General features: G+C 44.6%; 1 protein-coding gene across 2 annotated transcripts in view; it reads left to right on the top strand.

The window, feature by feature from the left end:
- Positions 1–17,345, top strand: part of LOC137506082 (neuronal acetylcholine receptor subunit alpha-7-like) — a 237,989-nt gene that overhangs the window by 179,150 nt on the left and 41,494 nt on the right. For both annotated transcript variants that reach the window (XM_068233573.1, XM_068233574.1), the window contains one exon: positions 10,865–10,974. In XM_068233573.1, the coding sequence (XP_068089674.1) occupies positions 10,865–10,974 (110 nt within the window). The remainder of the gene's footprint in view (positions 1–10,864; positions 10,975–17,345) is intronic.

Raw genomic sequence — 17,345 nt, 5'->3', positions numbered from 1 at the left:
CTTAATTAACCACAAATACTTACCTGTACCTTTAAAAAAAATGTTCCCACGCCAATATATCCTCGGAAATGATCCAACGAATAACAATATCCTCTTATCTTGCGATCTTCAATTAACTTGATTGAAGATCTCCCACGCCAATTAGAATACTATACCTTACAATGCGTCCTGCGTAGGGACGCATAGCACGGCTCCCGCTGTCCTCCCCGCCTCCTCACCTGTCACCCTCACCTAGCCTGGCACCTGGTGCACCCATGGGTGCCACCCTAGGTGAGGGTGACAGGTGCAGGCAGACGGGGAGAGACAGCGGCGCTGGCAGCTATACATCAGCACAGGACGCATCCTAAGGTATAGTAACCGGCTCTTAAATGAGCCGGTTCTTTTTGTATTGAATCAAATGAATCGATTCATTTGATTCAATACAAAAAGAACTGGCTCATTTAAGAGCCGGTTACCATACCTTAGGATGCGTCCTGTGCTGACGTATAGCTGCCAGCTCCGCTGTCTCTCCCCGTCTGCCTGCACCTGTCACCCTCACCTAGGGTGGCACCCATGGGTGCACCAGGTGCCAGGCTAGGTGAGGGTGACAGGTGAGGAGGCGGGGAGGACAGCGGGAGCCGTGCTATGCGTCCCTACGCAGGACGCATTGTAAGGTATAGTATTCTAATTGGCGTGGGAGATCTTCAATCAAGTTAATTGAAGATCGCAAGATAAGAGGATATTGTTATTCGTTGGATCATTTCCGAGGATATATTGGCGTGGGAACATTTTTTTTAAAGGTACAGGTAAGTATTTGTGGTTAATTAAGATTATTAGAATACTTTTCTCGTGGTTGTGTTTTTATTTCATTTAACCCTTTGTTGAAATGGGTAAGGGGTACAAAGTAGCCCTATACTCATTTCTCCTGGGAGGGGGGTAGGCATCTTAAGGTCCCCTTCTTAAAGGGGACTCCCAGATGGCACCATGAACCCCCCCCCCAGGGAGTCGTCGCCCCCACCTCCTCCTGGGGCACCGGAGGTGGGGAAGAGCCCCTTGTCCATGGATTGGACAAGGGCTCCGGGGGGGAGGGGAAGGCTTGGCCGCCCCTCCCCCCCGAAGCCCCCCCATACCATGGACCATGCGGGCTGGTATAGCTCAGGGTGCGAAGCCCCAGTCGGCCGGGGCTCCGCATTCTGGCTATCCCAGCCTGCATGGGGACAAGGGGTTACAGAGGCTCGGGAGGGGGGACCCCACGTCGTTTTTTTTGTAAATTTATTTCCCACACTCAGAACATTAAAAAAATAAAAATTGATACCAAATTTAAAAAAAAAAACGACGTGGGGTCCCCCCTCCCGAGCCTCTGTAACCCCTTGTCCTCCATGCAGGCTGGGATAGCCAGAATGCGGAGCCCCGGCCGACTGGGGCTTCGCACCCTGAGCTATACCAGCCCGCATGGTCCATGGTGTGGGGGGGCTCAGGGGGGGAGGGGCGGCCAAGCCCCCCCCTCCCCCCCGGAGCCCCTTGTCCAATCCATGGACAAGGGGCTCTTCCCCGCCTCCCTTGCCCCAGGTGGAGGCGGGGGCGACGACTCCCTGGGGGGGGGGGTTCATGGTGGCATCTGGGAGTCCCCTTTAAGAAGGGGACCCCCAGATGCCCACCCTTCTCCCAGGAGAAATGAGTATAGGGCTACTTTGTACCCCTTACCCATTTCCACAAAGGGTTAAATGAAATAAAAACACAACCACGAGAAAAGTCCTTTAATGTTCTAAATTAACCACAAATACTTACCTGTACCTTTAAGAAAAAAATCCCACGCCAATCAGGTCCCACGACAGTATCCTCCATCTTGCGATCTTCTGATACATCTTGATTGAAGATCTCCGCCGCCCCGATGCCACACACGCCGCCTCCGCCGCACTGCTCTCAGCTATACTAAGTATAGCTGAGAGTTGCGTCTATGCGTCTATATAAACGCATTAGCGCTAGCTGCCGCTGCCCTCCCTGCCTCCCCCCACCTGTCACCCTCACCCATGCTGGCACCCAATGCACCCATGGGTGCCAGCATGGGTGAGGGTGACAGGTGGGGAGAGGCAGGGAGGGCAGCGGCAGCTAGCGCTAATGCGTCTGTATAGATGCATAGACGCAACTCTCAGCTATACTAAGTATAGCTGAGAACAAAAAGCATCTTTAAATTTTGGCTCCAAGGCTCCCCATTGGTTCCTTATCGACCAATGGGGATCCTCCTGATCCCCATTGGTCTGTTAAGGAACCAATGGGGACCATTGGAGCTAAAATTTAAAGATGCTTTTTGCTCTTAGCTATACTAAGTATAGCTAAGAGCAGTGCGGCGGAGGCGGCGTGTGTGGCGTCGGGGCGGCGGAGATCTTCAATCAAGATGTAACAGAAGGTCGCAAGACAGAGGATACTGTCGTGGGACCTAATTGACGTGGGATTTTTTTCTTAAAGGTACAGGTAAGTATTTCTGGTTAATTTAGAACATTAAAGGACTTTTCTCGTTGTTGTGTTTTTATTTCATTTAACCCTTTGCGGAAATGGGTAAGGGGTACAAAGTAGCCCTATACTCATTTCTCCTGGGAGGGGGGTGGGCATCTGGGGGTCCCCTTCTTAAAGGGGACTCCCAGATGCCACCATGAACCCCCCCCAGGGAGTCGTCGCCCCCACCTCCTCCTGGGGCACCGGAGGTGGGGAAGAGCCCCTTGTCCATGGATTGGACAAGGGCTCCGGGGGGGAGGGGAAGGCTTGGCCGCCCCTCCCCCCCGAAGCCCCCCCATACCATGGGCCATGCGGGCTGGTATAGCTCAGGGTGCGAAGCCCCAGTCGGCCGGGGCTCCGCATTCTGGCTATCCCAGCCTGCATGGGAGACAAGGGGTTACAGAGGCTCGGGAGGGGGGACCCCACGTCATTTTTTTCAAAACATTTCCCACACTCTGAACATAACCCACAAATTTTAATAAAAAAAAAAAAATAATAAAATTTTTCAATTTTTTTTTTTAAATATTGTTTCCCAGTATCTTTTTAACATATCCTGCAAATTTGGTGTTGCTAGGATTTAAGGGGACATTGCTATTAACTGCTAAAGTCGGCGGGTCTTTCCGACTTTAGTGTCACAGAGGCGCTGCGCTATGCTGCACAACTTCTGAGTTGCTCCTTTTTTGTATTTTGCCTAAAGAAGCGGGCTTGAGACCCGCGAAACGCGTTGCATCTGTTTTACTTGGAGTACAGATTAAATGTTTTTTGCATACTGTTCACAGTGGTTGTGTTTGGAATTTGGGGAGGTAAGTCCACCCTTACCCCCTTGTTTTTTTATCGTTTTAAAACAGTTCTTGCTTTTATTCTGTTGGCGCCTCTGTAATTATCGTATAGTTTTTAAGCTTCCTTTCTATTTTTTCTTCACAAAACTCTGTTTTCTCTATATCAGAAGTTAAATATTTGTATTTGCTATATTGAATATTCCTTTTCAGAATTGTCATTAATAGTGATGAGCAAGCATCCTTCTGTTTGGTTCAAAGACAGTTCAGTTTTAGTAAGTAAAAGAGTTAAGTAAAAGTGTTTGGAAGGTGAAAGCAAGGCTATGCCAGGATACGGTTTTGTTAAAACTGGCATTGTAAGCTCAAACAGCATCCTAATAGTAATTTAAAGTCAGAACTATTTCAGATAAGCTGTAGTGTGAGCAATATGTAGGCAGTAGAGACATCAGGAACAACACTACCACCATCTAGAGCACAGAGGGAAAAGACTTAGTTTTGTAAATATGTACTCTGTCATAGACAGCGACTGTGTAGTGTGTTGTAGCTGATCATTTGAATTGCCAAATGGGTGTGAAGTTTATGTGGGATCCCAGTCAAGTTCATTTTGATAATGAGCCAATAGTCCACATTGCCTGGGTCTGTTGGTCACCTCCAGCCGAACTGAGCACTCTTCTGATGAGACACTTGCAGTAGGGCAGGATTGCACCACTAGCATGTTCAGCAGCTCTCAACTTCTTTTCCATTTTGGACAACTAGAAGTCCATGGAGCCACAGTTTTCAGGTATCTTGCTGAAGTTGTCATACTTGTTGACCATCATAGACAAGTGATGTTGGTGGGACAAGGCTTGGGTATTGCAACCAAGAAAAATGTTGCACCACCTTTGTTAGATGATCTCTACAGATAGTGATGCTCCTGCTGCTTTTTGCTTGTCTGGCATTGGCAGTGGAGCTGTGACAGGTAGTAGAGATATCACTGCAGCCATTAGTTAAAAAAAACACTGGCCATCAGCTTCAAATTACTTTTTGTATCTGGGAGGAGTGGTTAGATTATAGGGGTTTACGACCTTGCACCTTTTCTCCTCACATAGGCCTTTGTTAATTGCCTTGGATGCCAAATTATAGTCTGAGTGTTTTGACAAAATCCTTATTTATTGTTTAGCTTATGAATTATATTGTTACTGTATAATACCCAAACTGCTCGCCTTGTTTTTTGAACAGTTTGTGTTTAATAAACTGTTTCTGTTTCGTGCTATCCTTTTGAACTGTTTTTTTTTTTCTGTAGTCACTATGTATTGCACTATTATTTCCGTCGCAATAAAAACATTTGTTTAATATAAAAAAGTACTTTTTGCAGTGAGGCATTTTTTTTGTTCCCTCAAGTTAAATGTTGAATGTGTATAAAACCAAGAGTTTTATTGATGATAGGAAAAAAAAAGGGGGGGGGGGGGGGGTTAAGTAGCAAATAAGACACTAAAAAAACAACCTACATTTGCATTTATAAGTACCTGACCTACATGCATTCATTTGTGTGCAACAGGCTCTAAGCTACTTGCGTAAATGCTGGTACAATTGCTGTGCGCGATCTGCATTTGTCAATTAACCTTTCATTAGTAAATCAACCCCAAAGTCACATCCTTTGATATAGTTCTTTGCTACTGTCTACCAAAAGAAGAAACAATTGCATGGAGTGCCTTCACTTTATAGTATGTCAGACAATCTTAATATAAATGTGCTAGAATATGTCACACTCAGTGCTTCAGACTTCTATACTGATTTCACAGCAGAATACACACCAGAATTCAAAATAAATATCTGAGTCTAGGTCTATCTTACCACTTGTTCCTTAATGAACAGACCTGAAGGCATTTTGACAGCCTGCCAGTCTGATCCATTATTATTCCCCATACAAATATTTCTCTTCATTGGTATTCATCATTGACAGAGAAAAATATCCAGGACAAAGATACCATTTTCATGTGCTACGACAGGGATGTCCAACTCCAGTCGTCAAGTGCCATATCCATGCCAGTGTTTAGGATGGAGGGATAAATTCCACTGGTGAACCACACCGTTCCTGATTCAGACCCATCAACCCTTGAGGATTGGAGTTGAACATCCCTACTTATGAGGAAGATGGCAGCATCAACAGTTGGGGTAGAGGGCACAGAACATTAGCTATGGAAATATGCAGTACATATTCCTATCTGATATTATAATATTAATATCTTAATCTATAAATACTATATATATATATTCTGGCCTTGCTTACTGGATGAATGGTAAGTGGATGTATGCTTCACTGCAACTGGTAATGCACATGTTATGTGGTAACACAACGCATGCTCCATATTATGCCCAAGGCAGATCATCTTGGCGCTGTGCATCGACTGAGCTGGTTGCCGCTATAGCAGCAATTTGGGGTTCTGGTAATTGCCAGACTCCAAATTATTTCTCCTTTTGAGTTGCTATGACTCAGAGGGTGAATAGTATTTAACGCTTCAGCAGCAGGGCGAGCCATCATTTGTCTCACCTTACACCCAACTCACCGGTGGCGTACTAATATATACGCATTATGCAAATGGTTACTTCACACCGCACTGCTAATGCACCATTATGAATGCACCATTACATAATTGCATCATGTTAGCAATGTAACTATATTGTCCAACACAATGCATACAATAAGTGTGAAAGTAGCCTTAAAGAGAACCCAAGGTGGGATTTAATTATGTTAGTGGGGCACAGAGGCTGGTTGTGCACACTAACACCAGCCTCCGTTGCCCCATGGTGTGCCTCCAGGACCCCCCTGCGCTATACCCCCCGCAGTGCTAGCGACATACAGCGTGTCACCAGCACAATGTTTACCTATGCGCTGTCTGTTAGCGCCGCTCCCCCGCCTCCTCCGTATCGGGCGCTACCCGCCCACGTCCCTTCCCTCCAATCAGCGGTAGGGAAGGGACGCGGGCGGGTAGCGACGATACGGAAGAGGCGGGGGAGCGGCGCTAACAGACAGCACATAGGTAAACATTGTGCTGGCGACACGCTGTGTGTCGCTAGCACTGCGGGGGGTATAGCGGCGCGCAGAGGGTCCTGGAGGCACACCATGGGGCAACGGAGGCTGGTCTTAGTGTGCACAACCAGCCTCTGTGCCCCACTAACATAATTAAATCCCACCTCGGGTTCTCTTTAAGTAGCCAACAGGCTACAGTGGGATGCGAAAGTTTGGGCAACCTTGTTAATCGTCATGATTTTCCTGTATAAATCGTTAGTTGTTACGATACAAAATGTCAGTTAAATATATCATATAGGAGACACACACAGTGATATTTGGAAAGTGAATTGAAGTTTATTGAATTTACAGAAAGTGTGCAATAATTGTTTAAACAAAATTAGGCAAATGCACAAATTTGGGCATCACAAAAAAGAAATGAAATCAATATTTAGTAGATCCTCCTTTTTGCAGAAATTACAGCCTCTAAACGCTTCCTGTATGTTCCAATGAGAGTCTGGATTCTGCTTGAAGGTATTTTGGACCATTCCTCTTTACAAAACATCTCTAGTTCATTCAGGTTTGATGGCTTCCGAGCATGGACAGCTCTCTTTAACTCACACCACAGATTTTCAATTATATTCAGGTCTGGAGACTGGCCATTCCAGAACGTTTTACTTGTTCTTCTGCATGAATACCTTAGTGGATTTTGAGCAGTGTTTAGGGTCACTGTCTTGCTGCAAAATCCAGCCCGGACACAGCTTCAGCTTTGTCACTGATTCCTGGACATTGGTCTCCAGAATCTGCTGATACTGAGTGGAATCCATACATCCCTCAACTTTTACAAGATTTCCAGTCCTTGCACTGGCCACACAGCTCCACAGCATGATGAAGCTGGCTTTTCCAAATGTGCTTTAGCATACCTCAAGCGGCTCTGTTTGTGCTATGGGCAGAGAATAGGCTTCCTCTGCATCACTCTTGCATACGGCATCTCTTTGTGTAAAGTGCGCCGAATGTTTGAACGATGCACAGTGGCTCCATCTGCAGCACGATGATGTTGTAGGTCTTTGGTGCTGGTCTTTGGGTTCACTCTGACTGTTCTCACCATACATTGTTTCTGTTTATCTGAGATTTTTCTTGTTCTGCCACTTTGAGCCTTAACTTGAACTGGTCTTCCATTTCCTCCATATGTTCTGTGGAAACAGACAGCTGAAATCTCTGAGACAGCTTTCTGTATCCTTCCCCTAAACTATGGTGTGAACAATCTTTGTCTTCCGGTCATTTGAGAGTTGTTTTGAAACCCCCATGTTGCTACCCTTCAGAGAAAATTAAGAGGAGGGAAACTTACTATTCACCCCCTTAAATACTCTTTTTTCATAATTGGATTCACCTGTGCTCAGTCACTGAGCTCACTAAGCCAATTTGAGTTCCAACAATTAGTTCTGAAGGTTTTGGAATCAATAAAATGACAACAGTGCCCAAATTTATGCACCTGCCTAATTTTATTTAAACAATTATTGCGCACTTTCTGTAAATCCAAAAAACTTCATTTCACTTCTCAAATATCACTGTGTGGGCCTCCTATATAATATATTTAACTGACATTTTTTATCATAACAACCAACGATTTATACAGGAAAATCATGACGATTAACAAGGTTGCCCAAACTTTCGCATCCCACTGTAGAGCACTGGTTGTGGACATACAAATTCACCTATTGCTTTTTAATCTGTTACTTTTAGATTTAGATGAAATTAGTAATAAAAGCGAGGTGAAGTGGTTGTTCTCATATCTGTGAAGAGTATGTACATTATGTATTGAGCATGTGCTGTGATGTAAGAACTGCTGTGAATGTACACACACTGTTTTTCTTTATGAGGTTTTTTTTCCGTTTGTTTCTTTTCAACAACGCCTACTTTATTATGTGGATAACAGTGAAAGGGTCATTATGTATGTTTGCTGCCACTGACTGATTACAACTTTGTAAATCTCTGTACAATCTATTCAATAGGTTTTCAAATCAGGATTTGAATTTGTGGATTTAATGATCGTCACATAAATGTGCAATTTTCATTTCAGTATGTTACAATTCACTAAAAACCTCTTTATGGATTAACTTAAACATCCATTAAGCGAGTACTGCACTGTTGTTACAGTAATCTTCTAAGAGATATATGAAATGCTTTATTTCTCCTTTATTGCTATAAAACATCATATTTATCTCTTTATATAGGTCACTAAGCTAACATGACACGATATGTTTCTAACTTAATTGTATCCAAATGTAGGAACAGCTTGTTTTAGCAGACTGCAGACAGGCTGCAGACTCATGCTTTTATTCACAAAGGGGGTCATAAATGTTTTTCAAAATAACAACACAAAATGTTCACATTTATTACTTTGAGTTGAACAATGTAAAATAAAAATTCAGCTACCGGAAGTAAGGGGAATATTAGGGTGCTATTCCAGTTTATTTATTACCACTATTTTTATAGTGGCAACATATTATGCCACGCCTCAGAATATATTGTACACTTCCCATCACTCACTGTCCTTCAGAGAGGCTACCAATATAATGTAAAGGCATCTGTTGTATTAGCCAATGCTAACAAGCATCTCATCATGAATGTATTAAAGTGTCAGTTAATTACCTCAGTAACAAAAAGAGCTATGCTGCTTCCTTGCTGGTTGCTATCCCGTCATCAGTTTTTCACAGAACAACATCGCTTCTTTCACATACAACACATTCAATACTGTATGAATCACTGACCCAAAACAGGCATGCAGACATGATGATTATTATTATTATTATTGATTTATAAAGCGCTAACATATTCTGTAGCATTGTACAAAGTAAGAAACAAACACTTGTGGTACAAGATAATACAGACAATGGTATACACCAATATACGAAATACAGAGTTGGAACAAAATACAGAATCAGTATAAAATACAGAAATGGTAATTACAGTGACAAAAGTAATATGAATAAAATCTGTAATGGTGACCATACACTTATAGATTTGCAGCAAATTTGACTATCAGATAGATTTCTGTCAGATGCCTGTCAAGGTGAATCTGACAAGAATCTATCTGATGTGTGCCACACACTAGGAACAGATTTCCAATAGATTTCAGAATTAAATCTATTGGAAATCTATCTACTGTAAATGCATTATTGGATCAATAGATCCAATGCAACTCTATGGGCCATCGTTCTGCTGCCAGCAGCAGATCAACCTAGATCTTCCATCCTGTCAGATAGATCACATCCATCGAAATTGATCGAAATCGGCCACAAATCATTAGATCGATAGATTTTAAAGAATCGATTTCTGATTGATCGATTCTATAGAATCGATCGATGGCTGAAATCGACCAGTGTATGGGCCCCTTAACAAATTCCAAGACACAAAAGGATGAGAGAGCCCTGTCCTTGCGAGCTTACAATCTAAATGGGTTGATTCTGCTGGTTGCATGCTCATTTCAGGTGTCTGAAGTCTAATTGCTCATTAGCCTCACCTAGGAGGCCAAAGTCTGGATAAACAAATCAACATCTCTAACTACTGGTGAATTTACCCTGCAGCTACATTACCGTCCATTCACAATTTATGTTGTCAATCCCCTCCTTCCTGTTCTTTATGTATGTATTTTTTTCCATAATGGACATTGAGAATAATCATCTATACTTGCACTTAGCTGTGTCTTCATTTCAAGACAACAAAATACTGCTGAGGATTCAGTGGAGCACATTGAAGTCAAGCAATCTTCATAAAGCATCTTGTTTATTGCATCAAGGTGGCCACACACCATACAATTTTTTAAATATCTGTTCAATTTAAGAATTGCAATCGACTCTTCTGACTGATTGTAACATTTCAAAAATATGACCAATGTACCACACACCTATGTTCAATTTTTTCCTCAATTATGATAAAAATGATTGGAAACTCAGAGAAAATTGCTAGGGTGTGTATATTAATAAATTGGCAATCTAACACACACCATACAATCTTTAGTAGAAATTGAAGAAAAATATCTGGCATTCCGGATCGATTTAAATCGAAAAAAACGGGAAATCCGATCGGATTTTTCAGTCGAATGAAAAAAACGCTTTCGATTTTTTTCAAGAGATACGATCGTTTTTATCGAATTACTGTAAAATCGTATCATTTTATTGTATAGTGTGTGGCCACCTAAAGTCCATCTTTTTAAACAATTTCTTCTGTTTTCATGTGCGATTCCATGAGCAATACTATATCAAGTTGATATAGTAATGCTCTTGGAATCACATACAGTCTGCATTGTTGTATGAAAACAAAAGAAATTGTTCAAAAGATGGACTTTTAAAGTGATGTAATAAATGTGACACTTGTATTTAAATGAAGCTATGAAGACTTTTTCTTACTTTAGTGTCCTCCATTTAAACCGCAGAAGTTTTTGAATTTTGTCATTTTGATTGATGGTATATTGGGGAGGAGCTTATATGGGAAGGAGTTAATATGATAATTGTCTATATGCCTATATGTATTTGTTTTCAAGTGTGCACATCAAAAATAGTAACTAACGTTATCGATCTATCTCTCGCTTTTCTCTCTTTTTCACTCCTCCCCCTTTTCACTTTAGCTCAGTACTTTGCAAGCATCATGGTCATCGTGGGCCTTTCTGTGGTTGTTACAGTGCTCGTGTTACAGTTTCACCATCATGATCCACAAGCAGGGAAAATGCCAAGATGGGTAGGTGTTTGAGTTGAGCCATAATTAGTGATATACAGTAGAAATGGTGGGCGTGTGTGTGTGTGTGTTTTGTGTGCATGCATGTTCAAGGAAGGTTAGAAGGCTGAGAAGGTGTAAAAATGAGTGAGCATGCGTTTAGATGGATTGGGCAGAATTATATTGTGGAGATTGTGTGGCATGTAATATAATAGGAATGATGCAATGTGATGTATTGAAATGTACTCTTTGTGGCTTTAATATAATGGCTTTTGGAGAATATACGGTGTAATTTTGAAAAATACAATTGATGAGCTTTGGTTTGATATTGGGGAAATTCACTAGAGTATGTGTAAAGTTAAGGCTGTTTTAGCCCGCCTGTTGTAATACAAGAACTATTTACATGCCTTTCCTCATTGTGGCACACTGAATCAAGGGAATGTGTAAGAAGATGTAGGATGAGCTATATGTTGGCTGAGGGCTCTATCAGTTAAAGGCAGTAACAAAGATTCAAGCCCATCATTTTGTAATACCACTCACAATAGCTCTGTTTTTAAAGGACTACTATCATGCAATTATTTCATTTATTTATTGTATTTATAAAGCGACAACATATTATGCAGCGCTGAAATGAAGGTTGATTCTGCAAAGTCATAACAATAAAAGCAGCATTTCAATATGTTTGTATATATGGTACGGCCAGAACCCGAAGTTTGGCCACTTTTAGTTCTGGCCGGCCACTTCGGGTTCTGGCCGGCCAATGTGCGAAGTGGCCGCTGCGCTGCGGCCAATGTGAGGAATGGAATGATTCATGTAAAATGAATGTATCTTCTGGCCGCAGCGCAGCGGCCTAATGTATCGCAACCTAGTTAATTTAATGACATTAAGCCGGCGGCAATGAAACAGATGAAGCCGCCGGCTTTTGCTCTGCCTCTCTCTCCTTCTCTTACTATTGGCAGCCGGTGGGGACGCGCGTGTCCCCTCCGGAGTCGTTCGTCGCGGCAGGGAAGCCTGCCGTTCTTGCAGAGCGGGTGCTGGCAGAAGCAATGTCTGCAGCCTCCCCGTTCTGCTTTCCTGGGGCGACGAACGACTCTCGGACACGCGTGTCCCCGCCGGCTGCCAATAGTAAGAGAAGGAGAGAGAGGCAGGGGGGGGGGAGAGAGGCAGAGCAAAAGCCGGCGGCTTCATCTGTTTCATTGCCGCCGCCTTAATGTCATTAAATTAACTAGGTTGCGATACATTTGGCCGCTGCGCTGCAGCCAGAAGATACATTCATTTTACATGAATCATTCCATTCCTCACATTGGCCGCAGCGCAGCGGCCACTTTGCACATTGGCCGGCCCGAACCCGAAGTGGCCGGCCAGAACTAGAAGTGGCCAAACTTCGGGTTCTGGCCGTAACATATATATCAAATTCAGTATACTTAGCTGATTATCAGGTCATCAGTAGTGGCTGGAACAGACTATATTTATATGTACACAGAAGACAGATTAACACCAATTGGCGTCAAGTCCTGGGGCCGGCTACTGCAGGAGATCGCACTCAAGCTGTGCGCGCATCTTCTGCTTGTGGGGTCAGTCTCCGAGCGGCAATCGCCGTCTTTTCAGTTAGTACAGCGCTGCGATCTGCAGCAGCGCTGTTCTGAGGACAGCCGTGTGACACGGCTGTCCTCCTGGGAGACCTGACGGTGATCGGCTGTCATAGGTTGAGGCTGAAGCCTATGACAGCGGATCACGCTGATTGGCTGGTTGCAGGGAGGGAGGAAAAAAAACAATAGTAAATAGCGAAATTTAATAAAAAAAACAAACATAAATATTTATATATAAAAAAATAAACACAGGGGGGCGATCAGACCCCACCAACAGGAGAAAAAGGGGGGGGGGATCACTTGTGTGCTGTGTTTTGCGCAGCCTATTAACAGAAAAATGGCCTGGTCTTTAGCAGGGTTTAACACTGTGGTCCTGATGTGGTTAAAGGTCTCTGATCAGAGAGAGATCTGCTGGCTGCCTGCTGCTTCTGTATGTGCGCCACAAACGCTGCCAGTTTATCGCACGTGGACGCATGTATGACATTACACACACACCATGTGCTATACACCGGCAGTGTGCAAATGTAGGAAGCCAAAGATGCATGGGCACCACAGCGAATGACAGCAGACAGATAAACTATAAATGCATGGGCACCAGGGAGCACATTTTACATTAAGGGGGACAGCGCCAAGGCTTCTGTTGTGTTGGTCATTCATCCCGATATTGCACACCATTACTGCTGTGCACCTGGTTGAGCACGTCAGCCCCGAGATTTCCCAGCAAGTCGATACATGCAACTAGTTTTGGCCCAATTGGTGGCACAGATTTTCATCCAATTCAATAATAATTATTGAATTGGTCGGTTGATTGGCCACCAAGTCGCCTGACATATGGCCCCCATAACTGTTCATGTACAAAACAGAAAATAAGCTATCTGCTTGCTGAAAAGAAGCTGTTACTTCAGCCCAGGGGAGGAATGGGGCCTTTAGGCCTGGGGGAAATTCAATTTAGAGGCCCTTTCACTGCAGCGCCAGCCCAAATCCATATATTTTTGTGAGCAAATGTATATAGTGTAAAGCAGCAATACATGCAACCATATAAGTTAACCCCCCTAGTGACCCAGGCTTGAGGTAAAAAAAAAAAGTTGCTATTAGAAGTAATGAAAAGCCCGGGTTGGAGTGACTGCCGAGTGGGCTATGGCATAAAGTGCATCGGAACTGTATTTATAACTCTATCTTCTGATGGCTACTTCTAGTAGGATAATGCACCATGTCACAAAGCTCACACCATCTCAAACTGCTTCTTGTCACCAGATCTCATTTATCACTCCTTAGTACCACTGAAGGAATCACTGTGGTAGTATGAAATTATGAACACAATGTCCCGCTGCTGAAGAAACCTCTTCCCAAGGAACAGGGTCGTTCCTAGCCTTGTTGTCACCCCAGGCAAGAAAACCTGTGTCACTCAACCAACAACTCAAAAAAGAAAAAAATCAGACACTATGGAACACCTCCCATATGATATAAACCATGTGCCATACAGTTATTGCTGCCATCACGCACGCACCTCAAATAAGTACCGTACTTTTTGCCGTATAAGACGCACTTTTTCTCCCCAAAAAATGGGGAGTCGGAATCCCCGACTTACGAACGCCCGCCGATACGAACCGTGACCCGCCGTCGGGGATTCCCTGCCTGTGGTGCTGCTGTGGCCGTCTCCTTCCTCCCCGCTTCCCTCTACCCGCACCTCGGGTCCCCCCTGCGTGTCCTCGGGTCCCCCCTGGGTGAGAAACAGCAGCGCTTACCTTCTTCATCTTGCCCGCGGCGATTGAAGACATCTGGCTTCAGTGGGCGGCTTCCTCTAGTGCCGGCTTGTAATGACGCGTCATCGATGACGCGTCATTACAAGCCGGTACTAGAGGAAGCCGCCCACTGAAGCCGGATCTCTTCAATCGCCGCGGGCAAGATGGAGAAGGTAAGCGCTGCTATTTCTCACACAGGGAGGCCCGACCCGAGGACGCGCAGGGGGGACCGAGGACACCAGAACGAGGGGTAGAGGCAACCCGGGGGGGGGGGGGCAGAGAGCGGACACATGGGGGGCAGAGAGCGGACACATGGGGGGCAGAGAGCGGACACATGGGGGGCAGAGAGCGGACACATGTGGGGCAGAGAGCGGACACATGGGGGGCAGAGAGCGGACACATGGGGGGCAGAGAGCGGACACATAGGGGCAGAGAGCAGGGCCATGGGGGCAGAGAGCAGGCCCATGGGGGCACACAGGAGGACCATGGGGGCACACAGGAGGACCATGGGGGCACACAGGAGGACCATGGGGGCACACAGGAAGACCATGGGGGCACACAGGAGGACCATGGGGCACACAGCAGGTCACTAGGGGCAAACAGCAGGACCATGGGGGCACACAGCAGGACCATGGGGGCACACAGGAGGACCATGGGGGCACACAGGAGGACCATGGGGGCACACAGGAGGACCATGGGGGCACACAGGAGGTCACTGGGGGCAAACAGCAGGACCATGGGGGCACACAGGAGGACCATGGGGGCACACAGCAGGACCATGGGGGCACACAGGAGGACCATGGGGGCACACAGGAGGACCATGGGGGCACACAGCAGACACATGGGGCAGACAGCTGGGGGCAGACAGCAGGACACATGAGGACACTATTTGGGGGAGGTCAGGAGGTCATGTACAAGACGCTCCTGAAATATGGATGCACCAGGTTTAGTTTTTTGTTTTTTTTCTTGGTTTTTGGCCTCTAAACCTAGGTGCGTCTTATATTCCGGAGCGTCTTATACGGCGCGAAATACGGTAAACAGCAGCTACAGTGGCTTGCAAAAGTATTCGGCCCCCTTGAAGTTTTCCACATTTTGTCACATTACTGCCACACACATGAATACATTTTGTTGGAATTCCACGTGAAAGACCAATACAAAGTGTACACGTGAGAAGTGGAACGAAAATCATACATAATTCCAAACATTTTTTAAAAATACATAACTGCAAAGTGGGGTGTGCATAATTATTCAGCCCTCTTTGGTCTGAGTGCAGTCAGTTGCCCATAGATATCGCATGATGAGTGCTAATGACTAAATAGAGTGCACCTGTGTGTAATCTAACGTCAGTACAAATACAGCTGCTCTGTGACGGCCTCAGAGGTTGTCTAAGACAATATTGGGAGCAACAACACCATGAAGTCCAAAGAACACACCAGACAGGTCAGGGATAAAGTTATTGAGAAATTTAAAGCAGACTTCAAAAATATTTCCAAAGCCTTGAACATCCCACGGAGCACTGTTCAAGCGATCATTTAGAAATGGAAGGAGTATGGCACAACTGTAACCCTACCAAGACAAGGCCGTGCACCTAAACTCACAGGCCGAACAAGGAGAGCGCTGATCAGAAATGCAGTCAAGAGGCCCATGGTGACTCTGGACGAGCTGCAGAGATCTACAGCTCAGGTGGGGGAATCTGTCCATAGGACAACTATTAGTTGTGCACTGCACAAAGTTGGCCTTTATGGAAGAGTGGCAAGAAGAAAGCCATTGTTAACAGAAAAGCATAGGAAATCCCGTTTGCAGTTTGCCACAAGCCATGTGGGGGACACAGCAAACATGTGGTAGAAGGTGCTCTGGTCAGATGAGACCAAAATGGAACTTTTTGGCCAAAATGCAAAACGCTATGTGTGACGGACGGTAAAATAACACTCAGAACACACCATCCCTACTGTCAATTATGGTGGTGGCCGCATCATGCTCTGGGGGTGCTTCTCTTAAGAAGGGACAGGGAAGCTGGTCAGAGTTGATGGGAAGATGGATGGAGCCAAATACAGGGCAATCTTGTAAGAAAACCTCTTGGAGTCTGCAAAAGACTTGAGACTGGGGTGGAGGTTCACCTTCCAGCAGCACAACGACCCTAAATATAAAGCCAGGGCAACAATGGAATGGTTTAAAACAAAACATATCCATGTGTTAGAATGGCCCAGTCAAAGTCCAGATCTAAATCCAATCGAGAATCTGTGGCAAGATCTGAAAACTGCTGATCACAAACGATGTCCATCTAATTTGACTGAGCTGGAGCTGTTTTGCAAATAAGAATAGGCAAGGATTTCAGTCTCTAGATGTGCAAAGCTGGTAGAGACATACCCTAAAAGACTGGCAGCTGTAATTGCAGCAAAAGGTGGTTCTACAAAGTATTGAATCAGGAGGCCTAATAATTACGCACACCCCACTTTGCACTTATTGATTTGTAAAAAATGTGTGGAATCATGTATGATTTCCGTTCCACTTCTCATGTGTACTCCACTTTGTATTGATCTTTCATGTGGAATTCCATAGTTACATAGTTATTTTGGTTGAAAAAAGACATACGTCCATCGAGTTTAACCAGTACAAAGTACAACTCCAGCCTGCTCCCTCACATATCCCTGTTGACCCAGAGGAAGGCGAAACAACCCTTACAAGGCATGGTCCAATTAGCCCCAAAAGGGAAAAATTCCTTCCCGACTCCAGATGGCAATCAGATAAAATCCCTGGATCAACATCATTAGGCATTACCTAGTAATTGTAGCCATGGATGTCTTTCAACACAAGGAAAGCATCTAAGCCCCCTTTAAATGCAGGTATAGAGTTTGCCATAACGACTTCCTGTGGCAATGCATTCCACATCTTAATCACTCTTACTGTAAAGAACCCTTTCCTAAATAAATGGCTAAAACGTTTTTCCTCCATGCGCAGATCATGTCCTATAGTCCTTTGAGAAGCCCTAGGGACAAAAAGCTAATCCGCCAAGCTATTATATTGCCCTCTGATGTATTTATACATGTTAATTAGATCTCCTCTA

Source organism: Hyperolius riggenbachi, chromosome 1, assembly GCF_040937935.1.
Source record: "Hyperolius riggenbachi isolate aHypRig1 chromosome 1, aHypRig1.pri, whole genome shotgun sequence".
Taxonomy (NCBI): Eukaryota; Metazoa; Chordata; class Amphibia; order Anura; family Hyperoliidae; genus Hyperolius; species Hyperolius riggenbachi.
The sequence above is the reverse complement of the archived record's forward strand: the minus strand, read 5'-3'. Positions and strand labels throughout refer to the sequence as shown.